This window comes from Poecilia formosa, unplaced genomic scaffold (genome assembly GCF_000485575.1).
Source record: "Poecilia formosa unplaced genomic scaffold, Poecilia_formosa-5.1.2 Scaffold2, whole genome shotgun sequence".
In the NCBI taxonomy this organism is placed as follows: domain Eukaryota; kingdom Metazoa; phylum Chordata; class Actinopteri; order Cyprinodontiformes; family Poeciliidae; genus Poecilia; species Poecilia formosa.
Window position 1 is genome coordinate 3,681,424 of NW_006799941.1, and position 21,857 is coordinate 3,703,280.

A 21,857-nucleotide genomic window follows, 5' to 3' on the forward strand; every position below is an offset into this window, starting at 1 on the left:
TGACGACTTAGGCTACAGAAGATAAAAACCCCAAACCTTTCCAGAAAGTTAAAGTTTTACATAAGACCAATAAAAAGAAGTTGTCACTGAAGAAGCCAATTGAGTCTAGTGATGAACCCAAGAATATTAAAGGAAAGTTGAGTGGAAGGAAAATGCATGGCAGAAAAAAGTTTAAATGTAATAAAGGGAAACGCCCTTCTGATGGTTTTGAAGCAAAGATTTTCCAATATACATTTTCGACATGCTGTCTTTAAGAAGAATTTACATTAAAACTTATTCTTTATATTTTATTATCATTTTAGTTGCCTGTTTTTTCACCAGGTAGTGTATATAAAACAAATATTAGCCTAGCAAAAAGCAATAAAGGTGTACTGATCTACAAAATAAATAACCATATAATTGTTTTTCACTTTCAGAAACAAACTTCTTGGCTGAATTTTAACTCGATCCATAAAAAAAGTATAAATAATATTATACTTTGGACTAAACTGTAGATACAAACTAAACATATTATTCCCAGTACAAATAAATTATTTTGTAACAAAGAACACATTTTTTTCTGTTGCCAGAATTGGAAACGGTCCGTTCAGAGAGGCACTGATAAATTAATACACTTTGTTGCTTCAAGGCTGAACGACTGTAAATGTTTGCTCTCAGGAAACCATCAAAAAGCAGCTAAAAGCCTTCAGCTGATCCAAAACAAGAGCTGTGATTAAAACTGAAATCTGCTGTCTTGGCTTCCCTTCACCTGTTAAATCCTGAGTAGATTTTAAGTTTCTCCTCATTTATAAAGGTTTAATAATTAACCTCCTTCATTCACCAGACTGGTCCATATGTTCCTAGCAGAGTGAATTGCTTTGTTTTCTGTTATCTTCTCTCCATAGAAGCAACATCTGGTTTGATTTTCTGTTTAGACGCCTTCCTGGAGGAGGAATCAGCTGATTATAATGCTGTCAACACCAAATCCTTCTCCATTGATGATACACTGACCCTGTCGTTCAGTGATTAACCCCGCCTCTCTGCTGGACAACGCTATTGGCCGACTGCTGCAGATAACTATCTGTAGACTGGAAAACTGCTTCACAGCTCCTCTGTTAACATGTCTCTCCATTAAAGAAGCTGCTACTGTCATTAAGGTAAATGACAGTAGCATTAAAGGGGTAGTATTATATGTTTTCCAGGCACATAGAGCCGTTTCACAGCACAATCAAGTAACTGTTAGCTTCAGTTGTTAAAACAATATAATATACAGCTCTGGGGAAAAATTAAGAGATCACTTAAAATTATCAGTTTCTCTGATTTTACTCTTTATAGGTTTATGTTTGAGTAAAATGAACATTGTTCTTTTATTCTATGAACTACTGACATGTTTCTGAAATTCCAAGAAAAAATTTAGTATTTGCAGAAAATGAGAAATGGTCAGAATAACTAAAAAGATGCAGAGCTTTCAGACCTCAAATAATGCAAAGGAAACAAATTCATATTCATTTATAAATAGTAATTTATAAATGTAGAAATGTTGATTTCTGATCTCAGGAAGAGTTCAGAAATCAACATTTGGTGGAATAACGAGGAGGTTTTCAATGGAGTTCAGTGCAGTGGTCTTAATTTATTCTAGAGTTGTATATCAATTAACATTTATACTTTGTAATTGGGCGTCTGTCTCTTTAAAAACTGCTCCTCTTTCTGAAACTCCGCCTTCAGGAAGTCATCACAACATCGCTCCGTTTGCACTGAGAAGTAGCTCCTGTAATGATCCACCAGGTGTTTGCTAATTGCTGCCGGCTAGTCTGAAGGAGCTGCGTGGGGGAGCTGCAGGTGGAGGGTCCACCCGTCCTTTCTGCACAGCTGAATGGTTGTCATGGCAGAAAGAATTGGAGAAAATCTCCAGGTGTGTTTTTGATGAAGAAATAACATAATGCAAAATTCAACAGAGTAGATTTTACATGACGCTGCCCCTTTAAATTCTTACTTTTCGTTAACATTTGTAAGTACTCCTGAATCACTTTCTCTTTTTGTGTGTATCCTCTGTTTCCCCCCTGATGGTCATTAACGCTGAGTCGGGTTCTGCTGGAGAGGAGTTTTTCCTTCCCACTGTCTCTTCATGCATGCTTGATATGACGGTTTGCTGAAAAGTCAACAACACAACTGATTGTCGCTTCATGCTCATCCACGACGGGTGAATGCTGTAAGTTACTGATACTACACAATCTTTTTAGTCAAATAATCAGCTGAACTTGATGCACGCACTGCAAAAACACTAAATATTACCAAGTGCTGGTGTCTCGTTTATAGTGCAAATATCTTAGCACACAAAGTAACTTACAGGAAACTTTTCAGCAGGATATAGGCGCTTGTTTAAGTAAATAATTCCTTAATATTGATTAAAACTATGTGTTTCATTGGTGAATTATTTCACTTATAGCAAGACATTTTCCCCATGTTACTAATGAATTATTCTGCCAGTGGAACCAGTAGTTTTTCATTAATATTAAGGGATTATTGACTTGAAACAAGCTTCTATATTTTGCTAAAAATGTGCTTAGAAGTTGGTTTTGTCATATTTCAAGTGAACTAAGATGTTTGCACTAGAAACTAGACCAAAAATACTTGGTAAGAGCTTTTTCTTTTTTTTATGATGCTGTTTGATAACTAGGATCAATTGGAATATATGCATGATTAAACTGAAGTGACTTTTTTGTAAATTACCGTGAGATTACATGGTGTAAACTGTCACTACATAATTAAACTGAATCAAATAGTTGTACTAATTAAAAACAGCAATTATAAAATAACAAGTAATATAACTACAGAAATAATGTCAAATAGACATGTAGCATTTAAAAACTGTGTAACAGAGAGCCGAACCGGACATAAAGCACTACAATAAATTATAACTTAAATAAAGTTCCTGATGATATTCTGACTTATTGAAACGTTATGGTAGCCTTGCTCCTTACCGTTGACCTCTGCTCAGGTCAGCAGCCTCGGTCCGGGGCAGGCACGTGCTCCTTGCCCCCCAAGTGCCCTTTTGGTCAATTTATTATTTTTTTTATTTTTTGGTATTATTTCCTAAGCCCTCTTCTGACACATAATAACATGTACTAAAATTATTTGTAATTATTATTATTATTATTATTATTATTTTTGTTGGGCATTTTTTGTACAACATAATAAGCCCTCCGGTCACGTTGTTACCTTTGACCTTTTGCCCGTGACGCATGACGCAGTTTGCCTCTCGCGCAGTGACAGAAGGCGGCTAACTGGAGCTCAATGTAGCGAACGTTCCAGATTACAGAACAGTTTTTGGTGAATAAAGTGGAGCAGACTTGCTGCTTCTCAGATGACGGAAAACGTTGAAGTATCGTTTCTGCTTCAGCCCGGAGTCGCGGTTTAAGCAGAGAGGTAATGAAATACAACAGACACTGACAGGCCTCTGCGTCTGCCTTTCTCTGAACTACTGAGACAGCCAGGTGAGGAAAAACTGTTCTTGTCTATCGATTCAGTATTTTTATCATGCAGACATTAGGCTGTTGTTGTTGTGCTATTAGCTAGCTGCTAGCTAACGACTTTGCTAGCAAAGCTAGATGACTAAAAAGCTTCTTCCCTGTATCGTTAATGATATCGGTCATTCTTCAGTATCGCTTATGCAATAGAGGCACATCGACTGTCCAAAACGATCATCTCCATAGTGGATAAATGTCTTCTAATTTCCTTTGCTGCATAATGTACATTGCATTTATTCTAGCGTTAGGTAAATGTACCTTGAAAGAGAATAGCTCTTAAATAAAAGTCCAACAAAGATATTATTTTAGAATTAAAAATAACACACCCTGAATTACCAAGATAGATATAATGTATGTAATACAAGTGTGTCATTAATGAAGGGGAAAAAACTCAATCCAGACTTTAAGTTTAGGGTCTGGTTCACAGAGTATGAAGTTATTTTTCCCCAATTATTCAATGAAAAAAAAAAGACCTCAATTAAGTAAAATAAAATTGTTAATAAAACTTTTGGAATTGTAATGATTTTTTTTTATTTAAAAACCGTTTTGTTTAAAAAAAAACTTTTTTTTTAAATTGAATAACTAATTTTTGTCTTGTGAACTTAAAAAGTTATTTGCCAAACAAACTTTTATTTGCACACATCATAAATCTTTTGTTGTGATTTTAGGCCCTGCCCACGATGTCATGTGAGAATCACAAATAGTTTTTTCACTTCATGAGACAAACATGTGTGATTTTAATTTTTTAGAAAATTAAGCAAAACTGAGTAGGCTTTTCTCATGGTGACATGCATTAACAATTCAATTTTTGCTTTTGTTTTTTTGTCTTTTTTCTGCAGTTCCACATTAAAGTTTGGTGCAGCTCTGCTTTCCTGAATGGACCATCTTCATCTCCACTGCAGTAGCAAACAGGCAGCTCTTTTTTATAGATTACAGTCCACTAAAAGGTTGCATTGGGCCCTTGTTCACATTTTAAATAGTGTAATTCTGTAAAGACAATATGTCTGGTGGTCTAGCTCTGATTTACATATCTTGCTAAATTGCGGGTTTGAATATTGCAATACTTTCCTATAACAAATTAGACCTGGAGAAAGAAATTACTAATAAAATATCTTGCATATGCATAGTTGTATGTTCTATATAGAGACTTTTCTTAGCTTTGATTGCAAAATGATAAAATTTTGTAATTTATCATTGTTTTATTAAACTCTGAAAACTGTGTGGCTTTAATATTATGTCCTAAAGTGCGGTTAGATGTGCCCCCCCTTTTTTTTTTTTTTTTNATTATAACTTAAAGTTCCTGGTGATATTCTGATTTATTGAAACGTTCTGGTAGCCTCGCTCCTTACCGTTGACCTCTGCTCAGGTCAGCAGCCTCCGGCCGGGCCGGGGTGCTTCTGCTGCCCTTCCTCTGCCTGTTCCTGACAGATTTGTATCAGTTTACTCTTCACTGATATTGACATGCGAGTGACAAAGTGCTTTAAATTCTCAATTTCTGCAGTTTTCTGTGAATCAGCAGAGAAATAAGGAGTAAACGTTTGCACAGTTGAAAGATTCATGAGGAGATTATTTGGCTAGAACTTCAGAAATCAATTTTTATTACATAAGCTGCTCAAGGAAAGTGGAGTTTGTGTTACATGATTACCCAAAATAGAAAATTAAGGCGCCTTAGCATTAAAATTTATAATAAAATATTATGGTTGCTGCTATTCTGATAAATAACACCACTATAATAAACTATTTTAGTCATAAAAATGTCCTGGCAGATGTCACATGGGCAATTTTATATGCCCATGAATCAGCATAAATTATTCAGTAAGGCTGTGCATATTTGCGAGACTCTACGGGAGCAGCATTTTTGGAAACTTAAGACGTGAGAGGATATTAAAACAGTAAATCTGGAATATGCATAAACATCACAGCTGGATACTCTTGCATGAAAGTTAACAATTTAAAGCATGAGTACATATCCAGCAGTAACAGAACTTAAAAATTACGTTGGACATAATCACCAAGAGTAAAACTGCCAGCTTTACTTTTGGAAAGTTTCTGCCGTCCAAGTGTTTGTTTTTCAAACTCTGCGATTTGCTTTTGTTTTAATTTCATAGGAAAAAGGACGACAAACATCAAGCAACTTTAATTCAAAAACAGAGAATGAAGTGTTTGGCTGAAAACAGAAAGAAGTGATCCAGGCACTGAAACAGTTTCAGAAAAATAAATAAATAAACCACCCAGGATGTTTAGGACATTATCCATTTATCTTTCTTCTATAGCAAGACTAAATGCAAGGCCATCTTTATGTTTACAATCTATAATGATTTACAGAAATATTCCATCAAAAATATATCTGGTTGAAAGATGGCTGCCTTCTTTAATCCAATCACTTTCTCTGTGAATGCTCAGGATTAGCAGAGTCTCCTGTAACGGTGGATAAACTGGTAAATTGATTCTCTACTATTAGCACATTTAGCAGCACATTCATGGGGATGATTGACAGCGCTAAGACCCTCCTCCTGGCTCTGATTGGTTGTTTTTCAGATGGCAGTAGCAGCTCAGAGAGGAAGTGGAGGAGATTGATCTTTTCACAGATTATCTCATAACAAAAAGTCACAACATGGTCATAGTTCGTATATATATATATATATATATATATATATATATATATATATATATATATATATATATATATATATATAAGTTTCATACTGTGTGTGTTGAGTCTCACGCTGGAGATTTTGATGGCTAAAACTAAAACACCTCCGTTCCTGTGACGTCACACTCGTCTGATCCGGCTGAGTTTATTTTTGGGTCAGATCTCATCCGTCAGTCCTTTAATGGTCTGTCAAACCTTCTGCACGGCGGCTGCCTGGTACCAAAAACCTGAGTCTTAACACCGGAAACAAGCTGGATCTGTACTGAACACATGATGCATGCATATCCTACTGATGGATGCGGTCATGAGACGATGCGTCCTGTGCGCCGGGTTCGATCCACAAGGCTGGATTTGTGGTCTTTCTGATGGAGTCGTGTTTATTTGGCCCCGCTGACGTGATGCTGGAGTTTACAGCCGGATGTTGTTTATGGGTGATCGGTGCGGTTGTAGGAGTGCTACACCATACTCATGCTGTCAGGGTGAAATATGGCTGCACTCTCCCCAGATTGCTGTGCTGAGCTTCTGCTCTATTCATAAAAATGCAATTCCACACAACTCTATGCGCCCGACTTGACTGAATGACACGATGTGCCAGAGAAGCAGATTTAGGATTTAGAAGAGTAAAAAAAAATGTACAGGCATCAATTATGACGCATAGAATGGAAAATCATTCCAAGAATGTAAAATTTAATTAGTTTTTTCCCCCACTTTATGGCTTCATAAAACAATTTGAGATGATTAACTATTGCAGCTCAGCTGTTGGAGAGTTTATCTATAATAATAAGTTTATCTATAGTAATCTATAGAACTATACGTTCTATAGATTATTGCTGGAGGAAAGCGATCACAGCTTTTTGTTATCTATCTGTATTTCTACTAAAAACAGTGTATGTGAAGTTAATTATGTTTACACAGAAGACTTCAGAAAATATTAAAAATAATCATTTAAAATGTAACTCATATGCTTCCAAAATACAAAGAAAATTACATAAATTATCCCAAAACTTTAGTCCTTTCATGTGACGCATCCAAAACATATCCAAAGCTCCAAGATATTTTATCTGTTTTTATAAATTAAACAGGAAATATTGCATAAGAGTAAATCCTAAGACAATTTCTTACTATCTGAAAAGTGTGGTGTGCCTTTGTATTCAGCACTTTGGACAAACTTTGCCATGTGTCATCAGCTTTGCACCTTTAGAGACATTTTTGCTAATTTGTATTGTAGAATAGTTCAAGCTAAAGACTTGCACACAAATTATCTGTTGTATTTAGCTTTTTACTTTTACTAGGCCATTCTAACATATGCTTTCATTCAGCTCTAAGTTTAAGGTAATTTTTCTGCTGTAATGTGAGTCTCCACACACTCTTGTATTTTACAGCATTTAAGAGGTATTTTTCCTGGATTTTGCTGTATGTATCTCTGTCAACTAGAACCAGCCTCCCCACAGAATGACGCTGCCACCTCCATGTTTCATGACCGACGTGGGGTTCAGGTGGTTTTGCTTTGCTAGGTTTCAAGTTTGAAATTTGGGCCAGAAATTTTGCTCTAATTTGACTTGAAAAATGATTTGCACATTTATTTTTATTGAGGTGATTTCTGTACAGGATTTATTTATGTGTCTCACAACAGAAAAGCACACCACACTTTTCAGACTTTTATTTGTAAACATTCTTTAAAACCATTCCTCGTTTTCTTTCTTTGAAGAACATTTTGCTTAAATATCCAGTCGTCTTGCATCTGTTTGAGTTGCAGTGGATCAGATTAACCTGAAATAAACTCGGCTTTCTGAAGGGACTTAAACTGTTTCTCTGGCCCGTTCTGCTGAAGGAGAGGCATGTGAAATGTTCACCATGTTTACTTTCCTGCACTACTGTCAGACGCCGCTGAACTTGAGGTTAATATAACCCGACTGGTGAAAGCTGGGATTTGGCTTTGGCGGCAGAGAGCGATGGGAATGTCGTTAGCCTTGCAGGTAAATATTGAGAGAGAATTGAAATTTTAACTTGATGGAGGAAAGAGAGCGGGAGTTACAGACGCTCCTGAGGGAGGCATAACTGTCTGCACAAATATTTCAGAGTGGACCCGTGTGCTGGATGGACTCAGCTACATGCTGACACCGCCATCCACAGACCCAGTCACACAGCTAAACCTGTCATAAAGATGAGACCCCTTCTGCAAAGATGAAAAGCTGACTTTTACTGTCGCTGCAAGGTCTTCACTGGGCATAAACTCAACTTACAGAGCTCTTTGTGTAGTGAGGAAAACCTTTACAGCTGCTTATTTCATATAAAAATAAATCTTTTGTCGATTATTTTGGGTAAAACTGATGATTTGTGTCAATAAGAAAAAGAAAATTCAGATTTTTTTTGTGGCGACTTTCTGTTCAGAGGTCATCACACGACAGAGAGAATTCAGAAAAACCAAAACTAACATGCAAGTTATTGCTTCACTTCTTCTTCATATAGACACTCATCATTTTCAGTTTGGGAGTTTCAAACAGGAAGGTTATTGTTATAAACTGACTCACCACTCACTTATAAATAACCAGACTTCTATGTAAATATGCAAAGCAGCAGTGACGTTTTTAGCTTGGCAGAAATTTGTCTGGTTAACTAAACGAACTGACATCCCTCAGAAAAACTTTAATGGTAATATTACCAACAACTGGAGCAGCAGAAATTCACATACACTAAATAAAAAAACAATAATTCTCAATATCTGATATTAAATAAGGTTTTTTTGTTTTGTTGCTGTTTTAGAACAGTCAAGTTTACTAAAACTTTTTTTTTTTTTAAATATCTTTTTATTTCTGTCCCTAAATCAGGAGTTTATACGCACTGAGGTTACTGCGCCTTTAAATTATTCAGGAAGGCCCAAATGATGACGTCATTGCCTTGTAAGTTTCTGATAGGTTCATTGGTTATTTCCCAACACTGAATCTAAATGGAGGAACACGTGTGTGTTTTTAGCTAAATCTCAGTCTGCTTCATTTTGTTACTCCACTGGAAAATCAGCAGAAATCATCAACAGGAAGGAAATGTGAACATTTACCTGCCTGACTGGTTAAACCATGCATGAAGGGGTCTGGTTTTGTTTGAACAATTATATAAAAAATGAAAACAATGGGAATGGCTTCCATCTGTTCTCTGTGAGTTTGTTTAAATATGAAAGAACTTATTAGTTCTGTCTCTTTCCTCCTTAGAAAACATATTCTTTTGTATATTTTGATGCTTGCTGGATAAAAGAACGTCAGCAAGGGGAAAAATTTAGACACTTTAATCCCTTGATTTTTATTCTCAACAGATCATTTCTGCTTAAAAGACATTTGTTTTCCTCCAAACTGATATGTGTGTTTACCACAAAACCTACTGGTCATGTTTTATCTTTAAGCTGCTGACACACAGTTTCATCTCTTGACCCATGTGGTATGTTAAAAAACACGCAGGTATGGCTCCTAACAGGAGGAAATTAAGGAAATTTTGAGGAACATCAAGACTTATCCCCTATATGAAGCACAAGTTACTTTTGTTGTACCCCAGTTCTGAATAGTGCGCGTCTGTTAGAATCAGGAGTGTGAAGTTCACAATGTTCTGCTGCATCAGGATGAGACTCGATACTTTTGCAGTCATAGTTGTTTCATTTTGTTTTGTTTTATGTTTACAACCCTACTGACTGGGTTTCCCCAAGAGGTCAGGTAATTATCTATCCATCCATTTGCTGTACCTGTTGAATTATTTAGGTTGCAGTAAAATCTGTAGCAGTCGGACTCGTCTGGTCATTGTGTTCACTACAGCAGCAAAGCAGCTTCTTGTCCTTCTAAACCATGAAAAAGACATGAAAGTCAGAGTCACAACTGTGTGATGAGATGTTATAGATTCACAACACAGTTTATTGTAATTGACTCGCTTCCTCATTTAACTTACAAATAGCTGATACCAAAATCTCTTCTGAACTTGAAAAGTTACAGGTAACACCAACTACAGTCTGAGCACTTTGCAAGAACAGGAGACAAATCTATTGACATGTAATAACCTACAAAAAAGAAAAAAAAAATCTGAATTTTATCACTCACTAAAACCTACAATTTGTCTTCTACATAATTATTACATTTTTTTCATTTTTACCTACTCTCCCTTTCTCAAAATGCCTGGTAGCATGGACGATACTTAAACAGATGATAATGGTCAGACGGCTCATAAACCTTGAATAACCTCAGAAAAATTTGACCTGTAGCGTTTTACTATTTCATGCAACAGAATACAGAGTATAAAATAGAAAACCTGCAACCCACTGGCTTGTGGGGGATTTAAATAGACAAAATATAATTTGTTTACTGCAAAAAAACCCACATAGCAAACAGAGAGAGAAGCTGCAGTGGCAGTTGCTTATATGTGACAATACAGAGCCTCCAAAAACAGCTCCCTGCACCCGTTTCCTGTTCAAAGAGAATAGCATTAAAGCTGATGAAGACGGAGAGGATCTTTATTCTGCTGAGCATTAGTCTCGCAGAGTTGGAGATGGGAGTTGAGATTTGTCTTTGTTTCTGAAATGTCTGGTTTGATCTTTGCATTTTGCAGTTTTTAGTTGTATTGTGTATGCAGCCCCATTCCAAGGGATGCTCAGTCAATCTGAAAACCCATTACTGCTATTTAATGACAAACTGATTCTGTTTCAGTTTGGGTTCTGTAGGTTTTGGTGTGCGAAGCGTCCTGCCGGTTTATTTCAAAACAAGAGGTCTGGATTTGAGGAAGTGATCCCTGGTGTGTCCACCCTGCTGAGCCGAGGAGTGAGAGACGGCTCCATGACGACGGGTCTCTGGGAGGAAACCGCCTGTAAACCAGCTGCCAGCTACAGGAGTGTTAGATTAGGGACTTACTGCCAAAAATTGCACTTGAGTCGCATTTTTACCAAATACTTTTTAACTCTTACTTGAGTAGTTTCTTGAATAGATACTTCCTACTTTTACTTAGTAAAAGTATGTTGAAGTAGAGTTACTCCTACTTGAGTACATCTTTTGGGTACTCTACCCATCTCTGGTAGTTTGTGGATCTGAATTCACAAAATGGGGAAAGTTAAACTAGAATAAATAATCGTGTCTTTCACGGTCGGAGAGGTTATGTGAGGATGTAGATTATTGCTAAAACACACTCGTCTTCCTCTGCGTTGCAGCGACTGGAAGTCTGCCTCATGATCTCCGCTGCTGCTTCCCTGTATACGGAGGCGTGTTCACAAGGGTTGTGTTTCCAGTGGGGCCAAGGAGGAGCTGATTTTTATTTTATACTCAGCACTTTTCTACAATGCCTTTTCATGTTGAAGCCTCTGGAAACTACCAGCTGTACAAGCCCTACTTTCACTTTTAATACAACTCCTCCACTTGTTCTTTCTCCATTTTTTTCTCCCAAATTCTCGTCTGCATTGAGGTGGAGGGAAAGATGAAGCGCTCCAGTATGCCTGGAGTCTGTTTCCCAGCAGCGGCCCGGGCTTTGAGATGGATCGTGGGGATTTGCATGGGGTGGGGCTGGGGTAGTGATAGAGATGTGAGGGGAGAGAGAGTGAAATGTTACGCTGAGGCAAAGCAAATGAGGTCTGGAAAGAAGGGGGAGGGGAGAAAACCTAGATCATAAGATAAAAGTGTGTCCATGCCAGGAATGTGAGTAATCAATTATTGAGTTAATCTAAAATAGAGTGATTTTATCAATCAACTAATGATTAATTGTTAATCGGCTGAATTTTCTCTTGTATCAAGAGGATAAACCATTTTTCCATAACATAGAGTTACATTTTTCATAATATACTGAATTAAAAACAATAATAATCATTAAATTTTAACATTATTTTATGTCAGTTGTATGATAACAGAATAAGCTGAAAATGTGGGTTTTCTCACATTATTAAACTTAGAGATATTTATAAAATATAATAACCTCTAAAGTTGCTGAATAGAAAAAAAAAGATTAAACTTTAGGTGCTTGTCCAGTGTTTATATTTCAAAACAGAACCGCATGAAGTTAATTCCCAACCCACTCTGGACTCTGGATTATTTCTCTTTCCCACTATAAGTTTCGCTTCACCATCTTTGTTTCTGTACTGTTCTTATTCTCGTAGATTTTTTACTTTTTTAAAATTTGTCTGCTAAAGATTGGGTCAATCCAAACCAGGCGGCTGTTAATATTCAATATTTGGAAACCAATCAAGCGGACTGAACGGTTTTGCTCACTTTCTCCGCTGCCATTGCTAAAACTACAGACAGACTAGAATTATAAAATAGTGCAAAAAATAAAAAAATCGACGTCATTGTTCACAACTTCTCCTTCTGCTCGCTGATTGGCCCGCCCTAAAACCAACTGGAGAGAATCAGAGTGAAGAGGAGAAATCCGCCAGAACCAAGATTTTATTTGAACAGGAAGGTAACATTTTCCACTATCATAGTTCTGGCTCCGCTTAACGAAGATGACTGGCGGCCTCTGTTGGATGACGGCCAAACTGCAACACTACATGACGATAAAAGAAGCGGATGTTATTAGGCTGTATTAACACTGCAGCCTAAAGTGACCCAATTGCTATTTTTAGTCAAATCTGATTTTTTTTTTTTGCCCTGTCATTCATACTTCCAAATGTGTCTTGTATGTGTGAACTGCAAACGACCTGAAAGTGTCCCGCATGCGCAGTAGAGGGCGCAATAATAGAGAGCGTGCTCAGTGTTTTTCCAACCGCCATAAAGAAATAGTGGTCAGTGTTTGCGGAAGTAAACGTGGATGCTAACGTGGAGCTTAGCTTACGATTTTGAAGATGATGTCCGACAGGAGCCAGCATATTAAAAACTTAATTATCATTACAGTCCGCCATGGTTGTTGTTTGTCTTCCCGCTTGCACGTATGAGGGAGCAGAAAAGTGACGTTTGTCGAGTATCAGTGACGTTCAGTTCAGATGACCTGGACATTAGGTCACATTTGAATCGGATACATATTGGATATCCAAGGGTGCGTTCACACTGCAGCCTGAAGTGACTCATTTCCGATTTTTTGGACGTAATATGACCTGTGTCCGATCTTTTCATGACAGTGTGAACAGCACAGGTCGGATTCTTTTTCGAATGTGACCCATATCCGAAACTATCCGATTCAAATTCATCCGAACTGAATGTCACTGATTCTCAACAAATCTCACTATTCTGCGTCCTGATAAGCGCAAGTGAGAAGAAAAACAACAACCATGACGGACAATATGAGGATTAAGATGTTAATATGCTGCTCTGGTCGGATAACAACTTCAAATATGTAAGCTAAGCTCCACCGTTAGCCTCCATGTTTACTTCTGCAAACACTGAGCACTTCTTCTTTTTATGGCTGGTGGCAGAACACTGAGAACGCTGACGCTATTGCGCCCCCTAGTGCGCATGCGGGACACTTTCAGGCCCGTTCACACTGCAGAAACGCATACAGGTCGCATTTACTGGCAGTGTGAACGGCTCCGGCAAAAAAATCGGAATTGCCAAAAAATCGGAATTGAGTCACTTCAGGCTGCAGTGTGAACACACCCCAAGTGGACTGGGTCGCATTCGAACAGAATCTGACCTGTGTTGTTCAGACTGTTATGAAAAGAAAAGGGTCGCATTAAGGCAAAAAAAAAAAAAATCGGAAATGGGTCACTTCAGGCTGCAGTGTGAATGTAGCTTAGTAAGCCATTTATCGATCGTAAGTCGATTAATTGTTTTCATCCCTATTCATACAGCTGTCTCCTTCAGAGTCAGCTCTTGCTGGATTGACTTTTTTTTTTTTACCTGGCAGAAGCTGCTGTTTCTTTCCGTCCAACGCCGCCTGACCGGACCATGGAGGATTGTCGATCTGTATGGATGAAGGTGAACATGATCAGAGTTCGCCTCTAGTTCTGCTACCTGTCCTCTGAGATGCTCTCGTAGAGAACTTTCTCTCCTGCACGCTCACTTACATGCTGACGAGGATCCAGCCCAGCACACACACACACACACACACACACACACCACCACCTATCAGTGCAGGCGAGCAGCTCTATTCGTACTGGTGTGTGCAGTGAGGAGCTGTATTTCACTCCCCATCCGCAGCAGCAGGACAGCTCCACAGGAGTGCGGTTGTCACCAGACATCACACAGCAGCTCAAGGCAAGCATCAACCTTCTCTCTCTTCCTCTTTTGTTCTCTGCTCTCCACTTTCCCTCCTTTCACCGATCTTGGAGTGACGCAGTCTGCCCGACCTTCCCTTATCTCTCCGCTCTCTATTTCTGGCTCCTCAGCAAGTGGGACTGCCATGGAGGACACCCTCACCTGCAGCCATGCCACCTTCTCCCAGGTGTTTGGACGCCAGGGGCAGCTCATGCAAGCCAGTAAGTGACAGGAAACGCACCTCCTGATAAAAGCTGCATGTATCATGTGTCAGTATCTGCTCTCCACCTTTTGCTAATCCAGTTTCTCTTTTCTTTTTGGCTTGTTGTTGCAGTTTTTTGTTTTAGAGTGATCCTGATATTGTGCAACAAGCATTTGTAAACGTGTCACAGAACCGGTTTACAATAGGATGAGGAAAACAGAAGCAGTTGTGGTTGCGTGATTAGGGAGAGGATCCTCTTAAGTTTTGAATGATTGCTGTTGATGATGTTGGCAGTAAGTTCATGAGAGGCAGGTTGAGCATCTTGGTGTATTCAGAGCATTTCTGTTTGCTGTCAGGAGCTGAGCTACGTTTGTGACGCTAACTCAGCCAGCCTGAGATTTATCTGAAATGAAAGCACAGAAAAATTGGAAGAACACTTCTCTGATGCAATGTTTTTAAAATACCAAATAATTTATGAAGAGAGGGGGTTAAATGATTGTGTTTCTGTTCCCTACTTTCAGATCCATGTTTGATATTCCACATGGTATGTTTTCATTTAGTTTTTCTAATGGTTGTGCAGGATCTTCTGGGCTTCTCGTGCTGTCAGCCTAAAGTTATTCCTTTTTATCCCTTTTATTGTGTATGAAGTGTTTAAGTTTGCTATTATGACATATTTTTGCTGCTTTGTGATTGCAGCGACTGGGAAACCACTGAATCAAAACTAGATTTTACAAGAGAACAATACAGCTCATTTTATGATATTGTACCATCATGTAGCGTCTTATACTGCATTGTAATATACGTAATGTTGGGCCTGTCATAATATAATCAATAAATCAATTAATTGCATGGTAAATGGAAATGAGCTCAATAATTTCCATTTCCATGATAAATCTCTTCTCTGTTTTTCTACCAAGAACTGGATGACAAAAGTCTCCAGTCTGGTTCTTTGGTTTCAACATTTCCCTTTTTTCAAAGACAATTTTATTTGTTGTTTTGTTTATTTATTTTGGATATTTAAATTGTCCTCCAGTTCCAGTGTTAAATGTTAGAGTTAACACTTTGAACTTAAAGTTTATTGATCTTTGAGAATGTGTTCTTGTATTATTATGACCTGAAAATGGTCTCAACATTATTATCGTTTATTGCAATAACTTTTGGGACAATTTATCGTCCAAAAAATATTTTGTCTCAGGCTTACATAATGTATCATGTTGTACTACTATACCATATCACATTGTGTTGTCATACAATACAAACCGCAGAGAGTATCATACTACACCTTACCGTTTATCGTAGCTCACATTTACAATGCAGATTTATGGTATTTGAATGAAACAGAAAAATAAAACAGCTTTTGTCGCATTTATTATGCATGATGTTGATATTTCTGGAGGTGATGCAGTCGGCTTATGAGAGGCAGGTCGAGCATGTTAGCTTGTGTTTCATTGTCACGACGGCTTTCAGAGCATAAAACCTCTGTTAAGCTACATTTGTGACTATTTTCTAGTAGAAATATTTAACAACTTTGGGGTCACATGGATAAACTCAAATCAGCCTTTAAGGGTATCAGGATTAAATGCAAGTATTAATACTTCGACCCTGGATTAGCAGGACTAATATGCTGTATTTAAGGAACCTTAAAACACCTTGGGGTGATTATTAGATCAGAGTTCCTTAAGTCCAGTCCTCTATCTTGCAATTTTTAGATGCATCCCTTCTCCAGTGGACTTAAATCAAACGACTGGCTCTTTACCAGGCCTGTGCAGAGCTGAACGACATGCTGCTACATTGGCTTAGGAAATTCAGCCATTTTATTCAAAACTGTCTTAGATTATAATGCACCTGGTCAGAATTATAGTTTCTAGAGAATATACTGAATATGAAGCCATTTAAAGCTGCAGCATGTAACTTTTACAAAACGATATTTTTTTTATATTTGTTCAAAGTGTCACCATGTCGTGACAGTTCAACATGAGAGATAATCTGTGAAAAGACCATTGCTACTGTTACTGTCTGAAGGAACCCACTGTTCTTGGTCTAAAACAACAAATCAGAACCAGGAGGATGGTCTTAGCGCTGTCAATCATTCTCATGTACTTGCTGCTAAATGAGCAAATGGTGGGAAACATCTTGAAGAAATTGTCTTAGCATTCATGTGTGGAAGGAGGAGGAGGGAGGGCGTGAGAAGTGCATACATGAGATGATTGGCAACGCTAAGACCCTCCTCCTGGGTCTGATTGGTTGCTTTTGATTGGTAGCAGTACGTTTCTTCAAATGGTAATATTAACACTGGGACGAGGTCGAGCGTTTCACCTCCTTTTTATAATGTTTTCAGATTATTTGTCTCATATTACACTGTCACGACATGGTGACAGTTTTAACAGATATGTAAAAATCATATTTTTGTAAAGGTTATTTACTGCAGCTCTGAATAGCTGTTTCTGTAAGAGCCGCGTGTTTCTTCAGATGACGGCAGGACCTTAGGGAGAAGGCAGAGAAACTTGATTTTTTTTTTCAGATTATCTGTCTCATATTGTCACGACATTGTAATAGTTTAAAGAAATATGTAAGAAACACTTTTTTTTTTTTTATAAAAGTAACAGGCTGCAGATTTAACGGGAACAAAAAATATCTTGTCTACAGATGTAACGATGCCAGAAGTGTCTACAGAAATACATTTCCTCAAGTATTTTTCTCTAAGAAGATTTGGTCAGTACCTTATTTTCAGAGCTCATCCAAACAAGCAAAGTGTTTCCTCACACCGGATAATGAGGAGGCAGAAATATCACAATGATCCTGGCATTTGAGTTGCACCTCACACACACACTTTGTTGTATCAGTTTTAATTTCCTGTGTTCCTCATCATTACTACCTGGAGAGAAACAGTTCTGATTCAAAGCAAGTATTACAGACAAGAATCCAGCCGAGAAGCTAATATTGGAAACAGCAATTATTTTGGAAAGCATTTCAGAAAGTATCTTGACACATTTATCACTGAAGGACTTCATCCGCTAGGATTTGTGACTGCGCTTTATGTTGGGAGATAAACTGGATTGGTGCTGCAGTGGATTGTTGTCTCTGCTAAGTTCTTAACCCTCTTTTTGCTTCAGAGCGGCCTTTTATAAATAATGCACTTTGTTTAAACATATCTGAAGGCTTAAAGCTGTGTTCTTGAGAGCAGGCTTGAATTGAAGCGTTGCTGGGCTCTGATTAAAATTCTGCTTCAGACGGACCAAATGCTGGAAGCAGTTTTTGAAAATGAGGATTTTTATGGAGTGCCGCTGATTTATTTCTGCTTCTGTTTTCATGTTTGCTTGCTAAATAGAGACGGTGACCCTTCCAGGACTTTTGTGGAAATAGTTTGAACAGTACACAGTTCAAATACATAATAGTACCTGCACAGATCTTCATTTTGCATGAACCAAATGTGGCTGTTGAAGGATCATAATGAATGAAGAGATAAAACTGGAACAGCTTCTCATTAGTCTCTACACCTGACGGTCACAGTGGTTCAGCCAATAATATGAGAATTATACTCCAGTACTTTATTTTTCTAAAAGATGGTTGTGTATTTAGAAGTAGATAATTATATTTTACCAAATGAAATTGTAATTCATTTGGGTCATGAAGTAGTTTTTAATAGTAGTAGTAGGAATGCGCGATATATACGGTAGAAATGATAGAAATTTGACCTACGACAGAGACCTGTAGTCTACCGGCTAGCCGCAATAATGCCTGTGGATGACGTAATCGGAAGAGCTTGTGAAAAAGGCAGATCAATTATCTGCACCTGGTTTGGGTTTAACCTCCCGCAGTTTCACAACGACGCTCAGGAGGAGCGCAGCAGATGTCACGGTCAGCCAGGGGTAAACTGAGAGGTAAAAGCGCACGCAGGATCGGTGCGAGCCCCGCTGGGTCGCGCACAAGGTAAACCCCGTTTCTTAACCCTCCAGCGGTCTTAGCGCGACGCTCAGGAGGTGCGCAGCAGATATCACGGTCGGGGTGGGGTGATGGTCTGATAGTCTTTCCAAAACCACAAAAAGAAATCCTCGTAAAGTCTCACATGGGCTCAGTGCGAACCCGCCGGACCATGCAGAGGCCGATCTAAATGACCCCGTCTCTGAAGACCACAGGAGGGTTAAACTGTAAAATGTAATCTGCAAAGTGCGTGTCTTACGCCCTTAAAGCGAAGCTTGTATTTAGCTGAATACCAGCAATGCAGTTAACTTACAAGTTCCAGTCACAACACTGGGAACAAAAAGCTTGATTTAGAACTCATTCATTTCATTAAAGTGATTGTGCTTCTTTATAGAGATTTATTTTTCATTTATTTATTTAAGTTTGATTTAACCTGGTGGCCACCATTGAGATTCAGCTGCTGCCCATCATTGCCAATAATAGGCAGCAACATAAAAAGTTAAACATTCGTACAAACATCCACAAAAACGACTGTTTAACGCATACAAATAGATACATTCCACTCAATTAGTATGTGATTTTTTTTCATTTCTATTGTAAGTTTTATATAAATCATATATATTGTTACCGCCACCCATCACAATATGATATGAATTTTATTGCACATCCACAAGTAGTAGTATTGATATTAGTGCCAAAATTGACTTTTGCAGCTCGGTTTTTACTTTAAAACCAAGGCTGGTGTCGTTTGTGTTTCAGATTCCTTCCCTCAAACACGATCAATGATCTTTAATGACCTTTGACTCTCATTGATCAGGTCCAGTAGGGAAGAAGTTGAAGCATTGTGCTCAGATATTTCCAGTTTGTGATAATTGTGGACTGCTAATGAAGGCTCTTTTAAGCTTGTGAAAACACTGAACCATGTCAGACTTCTCGTAGCAACCGCGTTTGGATCTAAAAACGAAGCAAATTGATGCCCAATGAAGCAAGAGCAGGCTATAAAAAGATATAAAAGCTTTGTACCTTTTTACTGCCTGAAAGGACATTAAGAGATGTGGACATAAAGACAAGATCTGAAAGAATAGCAAAAACGCTCAGATAGAAACGCTGCTGGTCAAAGAGGCTTTAAGTCCAGGAGCGTGTGTGTTAAAGAGCATGTGTGCAAAAATAAATATCAATATATAGAGAGAGTTGTTTATGTGCTGAAGTTAACAGCCTTTACATTGACCAGATATGATTATAAAAGGACAAAAACATCTTGAAAAGCTGCAGAGATGAAAAAAGCAACAAATTTGAAAAATTTCATCAGATAGTTCTGTGATTAAAGGCACTTAATTATGTTTGAAATAAAACGTTTTGGACAATAATCTATAGGAACAGTTTAAATGAGATATTCATGTTCATAATGTACAAAAAAACATTCATTTGTTTTCTCATTTTCTTTCACTATCAGTCTTACTTTTTATTGTTTAGGACACTTGGGATTAACAAGATTATATCTATTTGCTTAAAGCCAGAACAATTAGAAACAGTTTTTAATAATAATAATAATAATAATAATAATAATAATAATAATAATAATAATAATAATAATAACAACAATATTTATCTAACCAGATAAAATATCTTGTTGAGATCTACAGTCTCTCTTACAAGAGTAATCTTTTTAAAAATAGAGATTAACAAGTACCAACATTTACATTCAGTCATAAAAATAGATTTCTTTCATCTTAAAAGCATCAGATCATAAAATAATAAAAAACATGACTATTAAAAGCAAAGGCAGTCAACAAAACTCTTCTTCTGTCTTTCAGTTGTGCTTTTAGTCCACAGAGTCACTTTCTCTGTTAATTTTGACTCGTACTGAAGGTCATAAGTTATTTATTTCTTTCCTTGTTTACGCATTTCTCTGTACAAAGATAACTGTACCAAACAAACTACAAAAGTCAAAACGTTGATGCCGTAGCTGTGTAAGTTTCTGAGAGGTTAATTCATCAACGGAGGAAAACCTCGAACAGCTTCACTGTGTCAAATCCCAGAGAAACTTAAGGAAATCGTGTGAAACTCTGGTACAATTTCAGAAAGTGAGGAGGTGCTACATTCATCTGTTCATGCATTTTTAAGCAAGTTTAAGCTGCCTGGGAATGTCCAGCCTTTGTCCTGTTAATCTGGCCTTTCACTGCCAGATATCTTCAGCAGCTGTATTCAGCTCCGGCTCAAACGGTTCGGCTACATCGCAGGGTTCAATAATTCACAGCTCACGACTCGTGTGCTCTCACTGTACAGCCGGAGGCTCGGATGCTACCTACACCGCTCTCTGCGCTGCTGCCAACTCATCAGCAAGAAAAATGGATATTAGCCGTTTTGACAGTCGTCATCACCTCATTTGCATATTTGGCAGAAGAAGAAAGGAATATCTACTTTGGCAAGGCAAAAGTGATTAAAAATACTGATTTAGAATGACAAATAAACTCTATGAAATAACTTAATAGTGTGATTTTAATAATATAAATAGTTTGCCTGAGTTTGTAGCGCATAAATCGGTTTTGAATAATATCAAATTTAACTCATCACACAGTGCAGGAGGTGAATCATTGACTGAACCTGAGTGAGTCAAAAGCAGGGATTTATTTTAGCCCAAAAGTTTTACACATGGGCCAAAATTGTTGAGCTAAAAGTAAACGCGGGCCAAGAAAATGAAAAGGCAAAGAAAGTAGTCAGATTTATTTTTGTGGGATCTTATTCAGTGTAGATGCAAAATTTGAAAAGGATTTTGCATGTTTGTGTATTAGAAGACATGCATGTTGTTTTCAAATTCTTCTAGGCTCCAATGAACAGATCACAGCAGCGCTCACTGTAACTTTACTATCTGTGCTTCCCTGGATTGTCACAGAAGAAAAGTTGCTCCAGAGGAATCTGTAAAGTTGCTAAATGTGGCAACAACTTCGCTCGGTGAGCAACAATCTGATGCTCGATACGTTGGACTCAAAGTAGAGGAGGAAGAAGAACCCATAGTGAGGAGACAATCGCCAGAGAATAAGAGGATGCTCAGCAAAATCAAACGTGGTTCTTTGGCTACGGAGGCCTCTAAGGGACATGGGGACATTGTTTTCTTCTGTGTTCTCTCTCAAAACTTTTGCGTTCCCTCGCAATGGGTTTTGTGTTCTCTTGCAATACTTTCACTTCTTGAAAACTGAAAGTCTTTCTACGACAATAAAAGGTTTTTCCATGCATGTTAATATCTCAGACATCTGAAGTTTTTCAATCCTTTGGGATACAAACCCACCTCAAACCGATGTGGAAAAGCAAACAGCCCAATGATTGGTTTCTCTCTCTTTCCTTTCCTTAGACATACACAGAAACTTTCTATGAGAAGAAGAGGGAGAAAAATCATCCAAACCATTTGGACTATTGTTGAGTTATTTTCACAGGGT

At 37.8% G+C, this 21,857-nt stretch overlaps 1 protein-coding gene across 7 annotated transcripts in view; it reads left to right on the forward strand.

Moving 5' to 3' along the window:
• The first annotated feature begins 12,438 nt into the window (after nt 1-12,438).
• Nucleotides 12,439-21,857, forward strand: part of kaznb (kazrin, periplakin interacting protein b) — a 165,425-nt gene continuing 156,006 nt past the window's right edge. For 2 of the 7 annotated variants that reach the window (XM_016670725.1, XM_016670722.1), the window contains exons 1-2: nt 13,716-14,300; nt 14,432-14,521. In XM_016670725.1, coding sequence (XP_016526211.1) covers nt 14,446-14,521 — 76 coding nt within the window. In that variant the 5' untranslated portion in view covers nt 13,716-14,300; nt 14,432-14,445. Of the gene's footprint in view, nt 12,571-13,714; nt 14,301-14,431; nt 14,522-21,857 lie in introns of those variants that run through there. The other 5 variants (XM_016670711.1, XM_016670709.1, XM_016670731.1 and 2 more) reach the window with 5 other exon arrangements.